The sequence below is a fragment of the Podarcis vaucheri genome, assembly GCF_965113315.1.
Source record: "Podarcis vaucheri genome assembly, chromosome: 6".
NCBI classification, from domain to species: domain Eukaryota; kingdom Metazoa; phylum Chordata; class Lepidosauria; order Squamata; family Lacertidae; genus Podarcis; species Podarcis vaucheri.
The window spans coordinates 84297600-84314856 of NC_138764.1; the positions used below are offsets into that span (position 1 = coordinate 84297600).

The 17257-nt window shown below is 44.0% G+C and overlaps 2 protein-coding genes across 8 annotated transcripts in view; one reads left to right on the forward strand and one right to left on the reverse strand.

The window, feature by feature from the left end:
• The window catches only part of KCNS1 (potassium voltage-gated channel modifier subfamily S member 1), an 81395-nt gene that overhangs the window by 40394 nt on the left and 23744 nt on the right, over positions 1-17257 (forward strand). For 3 of the 7 annotated variants that reach the window (XM_082226225.1, XM_082226230.1, XM_082226224.1), the window contains 2 exons: positions 1487-4516; positions 12806-15932. In XM_082226225.1, the coding sequence (XP_082082351.1) occupies positions 1487-1921 (435 nt within the window). In that variant the 3' untranslated portion in view covers positions 1922-4516; positions 12806-15932. Of the gene's footprint in view, positions 1-1486; positions 6820-12805; positions 15933-17257 lie in introns of those variants that run through there. The other 4 variants (XM_082226228.1, XM_082226226.1, XM_082226229.1 and 1 more) reach the window with 4 other exon arrangements.
• The window catches only part of PABPC1L (poly(A) binding protein cytoplasmic 1 like), a 149717-nt gene that overhangs the window by 16192 nt on the left and 116268 nt on the right, over positions 1-17257 (reverse strand). The window lies entirely within an intron of this gene.

Here is a 17257-nt window from a genome sequence, read left to right on the forward strand (position 1 = left end):
CTTTCCTATTCTAATTAATTCAAGAGGGTTCTAGAAGCTTCTCTGTGTGAAAGAAACAAGCGGAAGGTTCATGGTGTTTGGGTTATTCCTTCAGAGAAGATGAGTACAGCTGGTTTAAACTAGTTATCTTATCTCTTCTGTCAAGGTCATGCTGACTATAATAAGAGGCCAGAAGGAGCCTGGGTTTTCTTTTCCTTCTTTCTTTCTTTCTTTCTTTCTTTCTTTCTTTCTTTCTATTGAATTTTAAATTGGTTATTTATATACACATTCTATTCACTCTTTAACATATATCGTACACATATAAAAACCAAACAATAACAATATTTCTACACAAGTGACTTCCCGCCACCTCAGTGCAGCTTCTTCTGTCTTCTTTCTCTTTTCAACTGTGTTGTTTTCCCTTATTGTCTTTCTAATACATAATTTATCTTATCTATCTGATCTTTACCTTGCAAAATTTAGTTTTATTTGAGAACAATGTTTTCCCACATGATCTTTTACACATTCTCTTTTCCCAGATAATCTTTTACACGTTACTTTCTCTTTCTATCTCTTTTCCTTCTGGTGTGGTGTTCTGTATATAGTGTCACGGTTTAGTCTTATTATAAGTCATTGTAATATTAAGTTAAGTCTGCTGCAACTGGATTTCTTACGGACAGTGCCAATCCTGAATGTATTAGATTTGTGACCATTATGCTCATTTGCCTTCAGTAGCAGTAAAGCTCTGCTGGATGAAATACAATTGCCTCTGGTCTATTTTTTGAGAATCCTGCAACGTGTTTAGGTTTTAATTCAGCTAACTATACATTGGAATCTACTCTGGATCAATATTGAGTAGAATTCCATGACAACCCTTCCCATCCACCGATTCTTCTGCTCCAGTGCCCTCCCAGGCAGATGCTGGACTGCAGCTGTCTCCCATTATCACTAAGCAGTGGGTGTGCTGCCTGGGGCTAGTGATGGGTGGAGTCCACAGACCCCCCACCCTTCCCATAGCAAGTGGAGGATTAGAAGACTACAGTGGTACCTCGAGTTACAGACGCTTCAGGTTACAGACTCCGCTTACCCAGAGATAGTACCTCGGGTTAAGAACTTTGCTTCAGGATGAGAACAGAAATCATGCTCCGGCAGCGTGGCGGCAGCAGGAGGCCTCATTAGCTAAAGTGGTGCTTCAGGTTAAGAACAGTTTCAGGTTAAGAACGGACCTCCGGAACGAAGTAAGTTCTTAACCCAAGGTACCACTGTATTGATTGAGGCAACTTGTAGTTCCACCCTACGTAGGTTCATGACACTTGCTATCTGAGTTCCCACATGATACAAAGAGGGATGTCCCTGTCTTCAGAGGGGGGAAGGAGCCAACCAGCTTCTCAAGGAGCAGAAAAGCCAAGAAGGTCCCCATGACCTTCCTTCCCTCTAAGAATCTCTTTATTCTCAGTTGTAGGCTGTTTCTGCCCATTCCCATGATCTTTTCTATTCTCCTTTTCAGCACAGCTACAGAGAAGTGGGAATCCTACTCCTGTACTTGGCCGTTGGGGTGTCCGTTTTCTCCGGAGTGGCCTACACAGCTGAAAAGGAAGAAGATGTTGGCTTTGATACCATCCCCGCCTGCTGGTGGTGGGGGACAGTGAGCATGACCACCGTCGGCTACGGAGATGTTGTGCCAGTGACGGTGGCCGGCAAGCTGGCTGCTTCCGGCTGCATTCTGGGCGGGATTTTGGTCGTGGCGTTGCCCATCACCATCATCTTCAACAAGTTCTCTCACTTCTACCGCCAGCAGAAGGCCCTCGAGGCCGCTGTGCGGAACAGTGATAAGAAGGAACCGGAGGACTCTGAGAATTACCCGAGCCAAGAGTCAGAGTTTTGCAGTGAGGCCTACCAGAGAGACGATGACTTTACCAGAAACATACTTCCAGTCCATTGAGACGGACAGGGAATCAGGGACTTCCATTCTGGCATCAGGCTTCCAGGCAAGGAGCTCGTGAGATGGTCGCAGGAGCAAATATCTCGGCCATTGTGGGCCCATTAGTTATCAGTGACCTGTTGCAGAATCACTTGCCTCCTGAGCCAATACAGGATACCAACTCACCTTATGCATCTGGATTTCCAGTATTTTGCCCAAGACGCTATACACTGTGACTGACTCGATCCTCTACCCACCAAGGGACCGTTGGAGCCAAATGGCCAAACTGCTATGCTTCTTGATGCAGTCCATATCTCATCCCTCCAGAGCAGCAAAAGAGGGTAGCTTTACCATTATCAGCACTTTTTAAGGTCCTTGCAGGGGTGTGTGAGTGGGGAAAATGCTATTAGCAACCCTCAGGTATAACCGACAGGCAGGGGAGCAAGGCATCCTGGCTGGATCGGAAATGCAAGACTAGAATCCTAGCAGATAATAGGCAAATGGCGCAACCATTTTTTAAAGGCTCTTTTTCTCATTTTAGGCGTTCAGCAGCCATCCCAGTAACAACCACCATGTCCTTAGTTCAGATACAACCAAATGCTCTCCACTGTCCGTCAAGTTGTCAGTACACAACATTATTCCCCCACCCCAATTTCTGTGCTCTGAAGACCGGATTATGATTCTGCTTCAGCTGTTGCCAAAGAGACCAGATAATGGTTGCAAAGTCTATCCTGAGTTTCTGTGACAAAGTGTCGTTTGTGGCTTATGAGATTTATAGAAGAAAGAACCTCCTGGCTCCCTTGATAAATGACTGTCCAACAGAGACAGTGGAGACTTATCAGTGGATGCAGAGGAATTAAATAGATTTGAAGCTGATGAAGGAAAACAGGGCAGGGCGGTGTAGTGTGGGAGAATTGTGATACCTGGATGTGCTGAATAAGGGTTGGAGTACATCACGGGGTGGGTGGGGCTGCTACTTAGTGCCTCATGGCCAATTCTCCACCCCAACCCTCAATGTTTTAGAATGAAATGGATGCTTTTTCTACAACTATGCATGGTATACCCTTGCCTTCTCAGCACTGGTGCCCAAAGCACAATGAAATTGAAAGATTAGATTTTAAAAAAAGATACTAAAGCAAATGTCTGATAAAATTCAACTGTCACAAAATAATAGTGTCAGCCATTGGAGTAGTAGATAGCTTTAAATTAGGCCTCATCTGCACTGTACACTTAAAGCAGCCCTGGCTTTCCCCCAAGGAATTCTGGGAGCTGGAGTTCGTTAAGGGTGTTGAGAACTATTAGGAGGCTCGTGTTCTCCTTAGAGAGTTGCAATTCCCATAGTGCTTTAACAATCAGTCCCTCTTCACATGGAACTCTTGAGAATTGTAGCTTTGTGAAAGGAATAGGGAGCCTTCTTACAACTCTCAGCATGCTTAACAAACTACAGCTCCCAGAATTCCTTGAGGGGAAGCCATGACAGTTCTCAGGGGCATCATAGCCCTCTGAATGTATGGTGTAAATGTGGCTGCTGATACTGCTGTGTAGACATGGCTGGAATAGGCACAGGTTATCTTAAAGGGGTTTTTGTTTTAGCTGCAAATGTGTTTACCTCATTTCTGATGATGGTTTCTCTCCCAGTACTTTGCTCATATTGGGAAACCCTCGTCTCAGTGGAGGAGGAGGTGGAAGAAAGCTTTCAGCTAGGCTCCGTACACTCATGACAGGACAGCCATAGCACCCATGCAAATATAGCTGCAAAAAATATGGCCCATAGCAAGGGGATAGCAGTGGGTTTTCTTCTCATTGGTCACAAGGTGTTATATAACTTCACCTGACACATGATTATAAGGCTCAGACAGCAGCAGTAACATAATACTGTCATTGGGGCCAACGAAAATGTCACAAGATAATGAGCAAGCTTCCAAGAACGCAAAACTCTCCTTTGAGGCGAAGGTTAAGCAAGAAAACACAGGGTGGGAAAATGCCACACTTTACCATTTGTAACAATCTGAAAATGGACTATGGACTAGAGGAGGCATTGGGCAGGTTTAATTAGCCTGGCCTGAGCTAGTTGCAAACAACAAATGAATCACTGGGTTCACCAAAGGCTACGAGAAGGAAGAAGCAATGACTAGCTTTCGCTTTTGAAAATATCCATGGCAGCAGTTACTCTGGTCTGTTTCTAAAGCTAATCAGAACAGAAGCATCTCTTATAAGGTAGACTTAACACTTACAAGAGCTCTGCCAATGATAACTCTGGCATGGCAGCCCCCAAATTGTTTTAGGATCCCATTGTGGACACGGACCTTCATTTTGCTTTTGTCTTTAGTAGTGGTGTGTCTGAGAGAAGTTAAACAAGATCTTCAGGGAGGAGGACCCTTTTCCAAGATGGAATCCAGCCGGGGAACCTGAGGAAAACTGGGGGGTTCTGATTAGCACTGCAAACCTTGAATCACTAAAGAATTCCTGTTGGTTTATTGGGGTTAATTCACAGTGGGCGGCGTGAGGATTGTGGCTCAATAACCTGATCCTTTACACTTGCTGCACCCAGAATGCACTGCAGCAGCTAACACGATTTTCCTCTGGACACTACAGGGCCAATGATAGATTACACAGGTATCAATGCTTGGGCAAATTAGCAAGCCATTTCAGTTTTGCAAGCCAGTCTTTTGGCACGTAAGTTCCATTTTGGTCCAATTGCTTTGTACCTTGAACGTCTCAGGCTTGCTGTGGGGTCTCTCGTTCTCTGTGCTCTACTGCTCAATGCGCTATCATCGATCTCTGTTCAAAGAAAAATGGAGAATTATTAGGGGCCCGCAAGTGTTTTTCCTAGTGGATTCAAATTAATTTAGCGGAGTTTCCCTTCAGCAGTGAGCTTTGCGCCGAGCATGTGGGAATTCTTCTGCTGGCATGGGCATGTGATGATAATGAAATGTCACTATTATGGGATGAGCAGGCTGCGGAGCTCAGGGTCTACTCCAGGCGGCAAAAAGCACAGCCTTCCACGAACACCCCAGGGGATGCTGATGCAACGCAACCGTAAAGCCTGTGAATGGCAAATAGCATGGCTCCCTGTGTGCTAGGCAGCTGGAGGAACTTTCTTCCAGTGTTCCTGCCTGCCTGCCAGCTGCTCTCTTAATCCCTGAGGTCTCTTTCTGAAGTAGGCAAAGGGAACAGGAAGCTTGCTGACAAGAGAGTCGAGCCATTGTTCCATCTAGCCATTGTTCACATTGACTAGCAAGCAGAGCCCCAGGATTTCAGGCTTTCTCCCAGCCCTCTGTGGAGAGGGCTGGGGATAGAACCTGGACCTTCTGCATGCCAAGCAGGTGTTCTGCCCAAGAGCGACAGCGACAGTGCTTCCCTAAAGGGTTGCAGCCAGGAAATAAATATGCTGATGGCCCCAGAAGAAGAAGAAACTGCACCTGCCCAAATGTATCCCCCCTGAAAAATGAAGGGGCACCGTTATTCCTTGTCAGTTCTATTATGCCCCCTGGGGCTATTTAGGGAACATGGGTGGGGGAATATAAATTGAATTATTAATAACAATAAACCCAAAATTCCCTTCTGAATGACTCTCGAGGGGAATACACATGCAATGCGTTTATAAATATGTAAGCGAGTCTTTGCACACGTTTTTTTCGAAATGCCGGAATTACGGCTCTTTCTGATAAATAAAGAATGCTTAACGAACATGCCAGAATTCCCTAGCTCAGTGGAACAGGCCGTGTTTTTTTGTGGGCAAATTTCCCTGGCACATCCTGTTCAGATTGGGACAGAGTCCTTTCTGAAACCTCGCATAGCAGCTGCCGGTCAGTGAGAGCATGCTGAGCTAGGTGGAACAATGATCTGATGAGGAATGTGTTTAAAAGTAACATTAAGTAAAGCGTGCAGTGTATAACATGCACATCCAGAGACATTCCACACATGACATAGACCTTTAACCCCTCCTGTGCATATAAAACCTATGCATATAAAACCTCATTAAGCTGGCAACACTTCATAAAACATGTATAAGTACATTCATTCTTAGATGCTTCTCATTTGAATAAAGCTATTTTTCCCTGTCTTCCAAAACAAAAATCAGCTTAGTGCTACCGGATCTCATTTTAATTAAAGCAGTTAATTTGTTCGTTTTCTGACACAGAGGGGTGTGCATTACATTGGGTTCTCTCCCGCTCCCCAGTTATTTGCTAATATCATTTTAGCACCCTCTAGAAGATTACAAACCAAATTCCTATTTACTTTCCTGACACAGTCTCTCGGGCTGTTTAAGATGCCACTTTGTGAAGCGTAAGACAAAGAATGCCTGCTGTGTTGCCTTCCATTATTTATAATCTCTCTCTACCCCACACAACCTCTGGTTGTTACATCACCACAAAATGTGGAGAGAGGAAAAAACCTACCGACCCAACACACCCTTATTGAGCATTTCTCTTACTGGCAGTCACATGTTACATAGGTCTAGTCCTTAAAATATAAGTATTTGGAAATATGCAATACAATACAACTGGAATTGGGTGCTGATTCCTGTCGACTGTAGACTTGCTGAGAAAGCTACCGTATTTTTTGCACCATAACACTCACTTTTTTCCTCCTAAAAAGTAAGGGGAAATGTCTCTGCGTGTTATGGAGGGAATGCCTACGGGTGGCATGCCTACGGATTTTCCTCCTCTAAAAACTACGTGCGTGTTATGGTCGGGTGCGTGTTATAGAGCGAAAAATATGGGGTAGGTTCCCTGCCACATATGTGAAATGGCTCTTATGCTAAGGTTACCAGATTTTTTTTAGTGAATCCGGGGACACTTTTCAACCTCAGTGGATTTTGTATGGGAACTGATGTGTAAATCTGGGGACTGTCTGGTAACTTTACCTTATGCAAATTGCAAAAAGAATGGGAAATGGAGAAACTAGTTCTCAAAAGTGCCAACGCGAGATATATATATATATATATATATATATATATATATATATATATGCAGGTTTTGGTGTCTTCGGGTGTCTTCCCGTGTAAGAGTCGGGGTGTCTGTGCGACGTTTCGACGAGGTCTCACTCGTCATCTTCAGGCTGGTGCTTTCGGCTTCTTGTTACTGGAACAGAGCAGAGTCTGGTGTTTGAGTTCCTATAAATACTGTTGAGGGGTGTGGTGTATAGCCTCCAACGTTCTGGGCAGAGAGGAAGTTCCTACAGACAGACCCCCCAAAAACCAAGACACAGAAGAAAACAATGGCATGGCCCTCCTTCCTTATATCAAGGGCACTACAGACAAAATTAGCAAAATCCTCCATAAACACAATATCAAAACAGCCTTCTGCACCAACCAAAAAATAGCCAATATCCTCAGAAACCCAAAAGACAAAATCCAGCTGGAAAACCAAGGGGTCTATGAAATACCCTGCAAAGTCTGCCCAGCCACGTACATTGGACAAACAAACAGACGAATAAATGCACGTATCGCAGAACACAAGAATGCCGTCAAAAAAGAAGAAAAAACTTCCTCTCTTTTCCAACACATGAAAGAAACAGGACACGAAATTAATTTTGCAGATTCCAAATTGCTCTTTAACATGGAACATCACCACAAGAGAATAATCATGGAAGCCATCGAGATAGAGAAACACCCTCACAACATGAACAAACGTGACGACACGTCCCGCCTGCCAGACATCTGGAAATTAGCCCTCCCCACAAAAACCGACACCAGAACCAGAGGCACACAGAACGCCGTCACCAATCAACCACACCAGACCCAAACCCAGACCCTCTCCACAGACATATTACAAACTCCATCCAGTAGCCAAACTATAGTGGCACCTCCGGATGCTGCACCCCCCTGCAATCCCTACACAGATCTGGCTGGCACAAGGCACAAAATCACAGCTCGCCCCTATACACGAAGCCAAGCCAGAGCACAACTAAATGCAGCACAGCCATCTTCTCAGAAAAACTCTTCACAAGCTCAAGAGGTCAAGACACGAAAGCTTTAGCAACTAATCTACACTTAATGACCCACCCAGTGGTATTCAGAATATCACTCATGAAATCACTCAAGATATCCCACAAGTAATTAAGGAACAAAAGAAGAAAAGGCACACTAATCTAGGAACTTCCTCTCTGCCCAGAACGTTGGAGGCTATACACCACACCCCTCAACAGTATTTATAGGAACTCAAACACCAGATTCTGCTCTGTTTCAGTAACAAGAAGCCGAAAGCACCAGCCTGAAGATGACGAGTGAGACCTCGTCGAAACGTCGCCCAGACACCCCGACTCTTACACGGGAAGACACCCGAAGACACCAAAACCTGCATATATATATATATATATATATATATATATATATATATATATATATATAATTTTATTGAAATATTTTCATGGATAACAAAGGTACATACAATATCTCTGTTTTCAATTCATAGAGTCCTTTCTACAGGACGATTACATTCAATGTGAGAGACTGCTGTCATAGGCATTGTGAGGGGGCAGGGGCGGCAGAGAGATGTGTTTTTATTGCATTTTCCTAAAAATTCCTTCAGGACAGCTCACAAGAACAATACATATACAATAGCAACAGCAGCAACAATATCATCACACAAAAAACGCAACACAAATATCGATACCAAAATCAGCATTGGACAAATCTTAACTTAAAAGCATAAAAATGTGAACCCAGGGAAGGTCTGTTTCATTAAAACAGCATTTGGTGTCTGTTGAAAGCTAATTTTCTCAGGTGCCTGTTCCAAATTATGGGCACCACCGCCAGAAAGACCCTGTCTCTTACACCAGAGGTAGGCAACATGCTACTCTTCAGATGCTATGGACTACAGCAAGATCGCTCGAACTATCCCAAACTAGAACAGTGTTCTTCAACCCTGGGTCCCTGGATGTTGCTGGACTACCACCCCCATCATCCTCAGCCTGTTTAGTCAATAGTCAAGGATGATGGGTGTTGTAGTCCATCAACATCCGGGAACCCAAGGTCAAAGGTCATTACTTATGTCAGCGTATGAGGTTTTTTGAAGTTATGCTTTATATATAATGGCATTAGTAGATCTTTCATGGCTAAACTGTAGACACATCCTCCTGTTATTAAACAAAGCAGGAGTTTGATCAGGGTTCTGTAGTGTTGTCTAGTGCTACTGCGGTTGCCCAGCCTCATTCTCTGTGACAAATGCTGCAGAATCTTATAGGGGAAGGATCTGTAGATAAGTCCAATCATGGTGGTTGTGAGGAAGGAGTGAGGAAACACCTCTTCATTTTTTTCCTCTGGAGAAGTCTATAGTGCTTTGTTTGCCTCAGTCTTCTGCCTTTCATTTGCTCAGGCTCAGTAAGGAAGACGGCCAACTTCTTAAAGCACCTTCAGTTGAGAGATAAAAGCCCCACCCCACCCTGCCATTTATTACATCTGGCTTGAGCACTTCCATGAGCCTGGCTGAATTATATCCATATTAACACAACTTGCCAGAGCCTTGGGCTGTTTTTGTCTGGAATGGCTCGGGAATGGCTTTCAGTGCCCGTTTGTAATGCTGGCTCATTTGGTATGTTCTTCTTAGAAATCACTTCCTCTATCGGGGCCAATTCAGACCTCCTCCAAATGCCTTCAGAGAAGCAATTGCTGTGAGCGTGCTATGTATTCCCCCCCCCCCAGTGCATTTCTACAGCATCTTGAGAGAAAGCAGGCACCAATAGTAGTTAGAAGGCTTGCATAGTCCCTGCTCAGTGATACCGAAGCAGGCAATTTAGTGGACGCCTTTTGTAATTGCCCAATTAACACAGTCATAATGCATCTAATAACAAAGCTTGTCCACTCTCGGTTCACTATTAACTTGGGTACCACTTCGTACTTGTATATCTTCCCTCCAATAACCCATAATAACTTTGGGAAATGGCTGGTTTGACTTCACGTTTAAGAGGCCCCGGAGCCACTATTAACTTTAAAAATGGAAGATCCATCATCACTGATTTCCCACTTCATGTCTAGTTGTGTGCTCAGTGCCCTGGCTTGGAGAGCTATGCTGCTTGACCTCAATATAACTAGAACTCTCTCCAGTGCTGATTGCTTTGTAATCAAGCATCTTCTGCCACAATCACTTGCCTTTCAGCGTCAAAAAGTAAACGGCCATGAACTCAACTTACGATAACTAAGGAAGTTTCTGTTGTCCCGATTCAGCAGCAGAGCTCCGTCGTAGTAGAAGTGATTCTGCTTATCCGTCTCCTCCTCCACCAGCATAAAAGCAGTCCTTTGAAACAGGCACTTGCCTCGTTGCCTATAGCAATTAAAAATGGTCTCCAGGCAACCAGCCAAGAGATGCTTTGGTAAATGGGAAAGGGTTGGTTTATTGTCTTTTTCTCTACTGCTGCTGAAGTGCTACAAATGAAACTAGGCAGCAACACTTTTTTATGGGGTAGTAACTGTTGTGAAATCACTTGCAAGGCTGCACAAAGGAAGAAAAGGTTGGATGTGGAAAGACACTATTGATCATTGTAAAGGAGGAGGAAGCCTGTCCCCTCCAAGCGAAGGTACACCACTTCTTGCTTTTCCTTTTAGCTCCCGAAGCAAATGCATATATATGCATTGGGGTAAAGTAGGTTCCTCTGGACAGCAAAGATGGCATGTTCTTTGTCATACTTTGCACCTGTAGGCAATCCTGGAAACGGGAAGGAAGCTTTCCTTCCCTAAACCAGGGATGAGGAATTTTTGGCTCTCCACATGTTGATGGACTACAACTCCCATCATCTCTGACTGACCACTGGCCATGCTGGCTGCGGCTGATTGGAGCTGTAGTCCTGCAACATCTGAGGTGGCCACAGGTTTCTCACCCCTGCCCTAAACAAATGAATGCCTTAAACCCTTAGGCCCTTGTTCCTCAAAATTGTTGTTTAGTCATGTCCGACTCTTCGTGACCCCATGGACCAGAGCACGCCAGGCACTTCCTCATGCAGCTTGGTCAAACTCATGTTAGTAGCTTCGAGAACACTATCCAACCATCTCGTCCTCTGTCGTCCCCTTCTCCTTGTGCCCTCCATCTTTCCTAACATCTGGGTCTTTTCCAGGGAGTCTTCTCTTCTCATGAGGTTCCTCAAAATACCTCCACATATTTCTCAGTCCCTCACAAATAAGTGTTACTTTCCCCTTATGGTGACAGGTATGCCTTTGGGTGCCGGGTGGTGGCAAGCAACAGTGAAGCAACATAGTAATAGTATTAGTAGTAATAAAATTTATTGTTCGTATCCCACCCACCTGATTGGGTTGCCCCAGCCACTCTTGGTGGCTTCCAGCATATAAAGAAACATCATAAATCATCAGACATTAAAAATTTTCCTCAGTAGCAGGACATCTGCTTTGCATGGCAGAAGGTCCTAGGTTCAATTTCCAGTATTTCCAGGTCAGGCTGGGAAAGAAGCCTTCTAGAAGAGCTGCTGCCCGTCAGTGTAGACAATATTGAGGTCAGTGGACTTGATGCTCTATTAAAGCTTGATTATTGCCTGCCACCAACTAGAAAATCTGCTGTTTGTGGGCTTCTCAGAGGCTCCTGACTAGTTACAGTGGGAAATAGGACCCTGTTTTAGTTGGACCTCTTGGTCTAATCCGGCAGATCTCTTCTTATGCTCAGGGTTCCATCAAGTGACAATAGTGTGTGATTGGCAATTCCTGTGATGGGTCAAATGCACACATGCAACACATGTGACTTTCTGTCTACCCCTTCCTTCCCTAAGTTAATGCATTCCAGATGTTTGTCTTGAGAATTCCCATCAGCCACAGACAACATACTGCACAGCTGTGTTGGTTAGAGCTGATGGGAGTCATACTCCAAAACACCTGGAGTGCACAGGTTGGGAAAGGCTGGTCTTTGTTGTTGTTTAGTCGTTTAGTCTTTTCCAGGGAGTCTTCTCTTCTCATGAGGTGGCCAAAGTACTGGAGCCTCAGCTTCAGGATCTGTCCTGGTCTACCCTTTAACAAAACAAAGGTGGGGAGGAAATCTCAGTGGTTTCCAATGAGTGGCCTCCCCAGATCAGCAGGCGTCATGAGCAGGCAAGCTAATGTCTCTGCCTCCCAGAGCTGTGAGTGCTAAGAAGAGGGAAGAGGTGAGAAAAGTCAAGAGGAATTCAAGCTTCTGTGTTGCCTGAGTTCTGTGTTGCCTGAGTTGCCAAAAACTGCATTAAGCTGCAATATTGATAACTGAGGGCTGATCTAATGATCTCGGAGCCTTCCTCTTCCAAGATTAGAACCGATCAGGGCAAGCGCTGGAGTTCGGAATGCCTTTGCCATTCTTCTTTATGATGATGAAAATTGCTTTAGTTCCTCTCCTTCCATCAGCATAAGAGCTTTGAGCGCCAAGGCTGCGTTTTCATGAACAAATGCAAGCCGTTCACCTTTGGCGTAATTGAACAAAGAGGACCACATACGTCCTTTATCTAGGTTTGCTGGGTAATCAGAAGTGGGAGAGAGAGAACTGATAATATTTGCAGAATGGCAAATATTCAGTTCCGTGCACATGATTATGATTAAGGCTTAAAGACAGGCGTGCTTAAGCCAACTGAGTTAGTGAGCTGTCCCTTATCAGTGACTGGGTTGCTACGATGGCACAGGTTCTTAAAACATTAGAGGCCAAAACACTGCCCCTTAACTGAGCTTATGTGATGCTATGGAATGTTTACAGATACTGTTACTGCTGAGATGGAAAATTCAACCTGAAAGGGGGAGAATGGACTGAATTGGAGTGATTCAGAGCCAAACATCCATTGGTCTGAGCACAATCATTAGAGACCTGAAAGAATCTTACTTACGGTAATTTGGCATTTGTCTGGTCCAATTTGCAGCTAGCTAGCAAACTGGCCATTATATCTCATCTGACAGTCAGACAAATCTGTCCCCTGCTCTGATTTTATTTTGCTTATTTTCAGAATTTATATGACGGCCTTCAATAAATCTTTCTGAGGTGGTTTATGAGGGAGAAAGCATTACATTGGAAAACCACAAAAGGCAAGTTATAAAACAGAAACGATAATAACATTAAAACTTGCAGATGTTAGAAGGGGAACTAAAAAGGTTTTCGCCTGGTGCAGAAAATTTGTTAATATCAGCAACAGGTGAGCTTCTCTGGAGAAGGCAGGGTAGCATATGCAAGAAGGTCCTTTCTGTACTCTCCTCCCAGTCCTTTTATTTAAAACCAGAATTTAGGTTCAACAGCATGCTTTTCCAAAACAGAAATTATTTACAACCCAGCTATGATGCATGTTTGTGTGGAAGTAAGCCTCAGTGAATTCAAAGGGACGTACCCTAGCAAATGCATAGTATTACAATCCCATTGAATCCATTTTAGCTGTGTACATGGCACTATAGTAGCCAGAATGGCAGGAAAAGTTGGATCCAGACTTAAATTCCTTTCAGATATGAAACTTGGCGGGTGTTTTTGGTAAGTCACCAGCTCTCGCTGTAACTTAAGGGAGAGTTTGTGCAGCTAATTCAGCTCTGAGTAAGAAAGCAAGGCAAGATTTAAATGTAAGTGAAAAACTAGTTGATGTTTCCTGTGTGGCTTTTCGTCATTCTTTATATGGAGGCTTCTGCTAATAATTTTTGTCGGGTGCCCCCCCCCTCCATAACAGAAATGAGTACTATCTTTTGCAATTACTAAAGAACTAGGGTTGTGTAATTGTGTGGTTGCCTCTGGTGGTTTTTTTTGCTGCTTGTTTCTGTCCCCACACCCCATTTTCACTTTGCTAAAAATGACAGCGTGCTAACAGCACAATAGGGTGACTAGAAGTAAGTCTGAATTGAATTCAGTGGGGCTTGCTGATTTGGTGAGTAGGTTTAAGACTGCAGCCTCAGTTTATTTTTTGTTTTTCTCTCTGTGTGTAACCAAGAAAGTGAAATTGAATCACTCCTGAGTGTGCATCAACTAGACACGTGAACTGTCCCCTTAGAAAAGCATTGTGATCTGAGCATCTGGGAGGAATTGAAATGGATAGTAAATAAGCAGACATGTCTTCTGCTTTTTAACTTTTCTTCAGTTTCTTCCAGTGGTGGTGCAGCACTGAACAATGCTCCCTGTATAGCATTTGATCAGTGATGGCTGTTGGAAATACACATGTCCTGTTTGATATTGTGGCCGTATATGTATGTATGTGTGTGTGTGTAGGTGTGAGTGTGTGAGTGAAATCACCCCAAAGGATGTCTTAGGTGCAAACTAGATTCAATATCAAACATTTCTTTGCAGCATGCAGGTTAAAATCGCTCCCTTGAAGCTGCTGTTTGTATTGGGAAGAAAGCTCCCATGGGCACCAATTTTGTGTTTTTATATTGTAAATCGCCCTGTGATCTTCGGATGAAAGGCAGTATAGAAAATAATAATAATAATAATAATAATAATAATAATAATAATAATAATAATAATAATAGGAACTTTCCTTCCAAATCAATTTGCAGCTTTGAAGGAGCCATTTTGAACTTTCCAAAGAAAGTGTTAAACTCCTGTCTCCCAACCTCACCGCGGCTTTTTGCATTTTCTAGAACGTGCTGTTCAAATGTAAATACACATTTCATACTGTGTCTACTTTGATCCTGAAGGCCCAGATTGTCCAAAGCAGCCACAAAAGATTTCAGAGCATAGAGATGATTCAATAACATAGGCCCCTGGTCATCATACATGTTCGTAAGATAGTGTGTAAAGTTTCTGAATTCATGTTTTGCTTAATGTGCGTGCTAATGCCTATTCCTACATGTAGAAACACCAACCCTACTGACCTAAATAGGGAACTGGGCACTTAAAAAAACGTCTGTATGTGTAAAGTGTTTAACCACCTTTCGTGTAGCTCGGTTCTGAAGAAAGACTTGAAACCAGTTGTTTTGCCCCATTCCTTTCAAGCCAAGAGACTACAGCGCAATACATCAGATCACACCTCATCCTGGCTCCAAGAGAAACACAATGATGGACATGAATACATTAGCCATGAACATCAGAGCCATCGTCTTCCATTCTTAAGAAGCAAATGGGGTCATTCGTGGTCCAGACTTTGCTCATTGTTATGAGATGGAATTGCTGAAGAAGGATGCTACAGATACTTGAATACAGGAGTACCCATTTGCTCCTCAATATCGCCGGGTAGCAAAATGTACTTGATATTAGATGCCAGTTAAATATGCTACGGAAAACTGTTATGCAACAAGATCATCAAAAAGCATGTACAATAGTAATTTTATATTTATGCATGGGATGCATATGGTATATTTTATTAAAGATCTTAGTGACCCATCATCGGATATCATTTTCTTGTTCGTCTCCACTTTTACACTGGGAAAGCTTAGGAAGTTCTGTCGGTTGGCATGTTGGAAGCATTTCAAAATCCCGTTGCACAGTTCTTTCATTCAGACCACCCAAAATGTCACAAAACTATGAGCAAGATTTTGAGTTCTCCAAAACCCTCCATCAAGCCGAATGTTGAGGGCGAAAGAATGTGGATGAGGGAAGGAAAGAGGGAGGAAAAACCTGGGCTGATGTCCACGGTGGAGGAGAAAACAGACTTACGGAGCAATCATATGCATATTTAGGCAGAAGAAGTCCTGTTGAGTTTAGGAAGGCATAGTCCCAAATAAGTGTGATTAGGATTGCAGCCATATTTGGATGGTGGTCTATTATGGGGATCTGCTGGCCTCAGACCCAGCCAGCAAGATGTCAGGTATAATGAGAGCTGTAATTAAACATCTGGAGGGCCCCATCCCTGCTGTAAGCACTCTGGTCTTATTTCCTTTTTAGGTCAAGGTTTATGAAAGTGAGCCTGCCATTATAATATGGACAACAGTGCCTCTTCTCCTAAGGAAGCATTATCCATCTCCCAGTCTACTTAGGTCAAAAGTGGTCCTCCACATGTTGCAGAACTACAGCTCTCATCAGTCGATGGGAGTTCTGTCCTCCACTGCACATGGACACCCTTAAAAATAGAATAAAATAGTGATTTGAACTGTCAGAACAAGGAGTGGAAGGAAATACCCAGTTGTTTGTGACCCTCACTTTCATTCTTTTAAAGAAATAACTCATCCAATTTCATTTAGTTCCAGCCTGTGGGAACCAGCTATCTCAGCCTAAAATTAGAAGAACTATATTTAAATACAAAATGCTGAAACAGCTGGCTGTGGCGTAATTCTAGCCAGTTAAATAACCAGTTCACTTTATTTTAAATCCTAATAATAGAATTAGTGGAGAAGTGTAAATTCCAAAGGGTAGCTACATTTGAGTCCAAGTATTCTTTTAGAAACTGCAAATTAAGTCGGTTCGCAATGTGGTACAATTTTAAAGCTGCAATGCCAAGTCTAGATGGCCATCGGCCAACAGTTCCAAGGGTTACCCTTGAACTTGCTGAACTTGGCTTTACCATTTACCGTGTTTTTTGCTCCATAGGACACACCTTGTTTTAGAGAGGGAGAACAAGGGAAAATGGAGCCCCTTCCATTTCTCCTGCTGCTTCGCTGAAGGGACGCTGCGCAGAGAGGGGGAGAATTTTTCCCCTTGTTCTCCCCCTCTAAAACAGTGAAGGCAACCTGAAGCCTCCGGAGCATGGTGGGAGTTCCTGCTCTCCAGGCTTCAGCGAAAGGAAGCCGAAGCCTCCGGAGCACAGTGGGAGCTCCCGTTGCGCTCTGGAGGCTTCAGGCGGCTACCTTGGAAGCCTGGAGGGCAGGAGGGGTCGGTGTGCACCAACCCCTCTTGCTCTCCAGGCTTCAGTGAAAGCAACCCGGAAGCCTCCGGAGTTCCTTTCGACCTGCTCCCCGGGGCTGGCGGTGGGGGAAGCCTGGCTTTCCCCCACTTCCAGCCTCAAAGAGCAGGTCAGGGAGCAGCAGAAAGGCGGCATGCAGCCTTCCCGTTGCTCCCCGAGCTTGTGGGGCTGGCGGGGGAAGCCCGGGTCCCCCCCCCAGCCCCAGGGACCACACATTCGCTCCATAAGACACACAGACATTTCCCCATAGATTTTAAGAGGAAAAAAGTGTGTCCTGTGGAGCGAAAAATACTGTAAATGGAGGTTTCTTCTTCTTTTAACCAGGTCTGGGGAACTAGATCCACTCAGTGGCTTAGATCCTGACCTCCCCCTGCCCACAAAGGCCACTTCGACAGGTTGGTGGGGCCAGACCCCCTGACAGCCTCTAGCAGTTCTTTGATCTGTAGAAATTAACAAATGAAGGGGTTTTTTTAAACAGCATCAAGATAAGATTTAACCCTCTTCTAGTTTTTTTTAAATGTATTTTTATTAAAGATTTTCTTGATTTACAGAGGTGTGCGCAATATATTTCTTTATGTAACTTTTTTTTAAGAAATCAGTTTCATTTGTTGAGACATTAGGAAGAAAAGGAGGAAGGAGGTGGAGGGG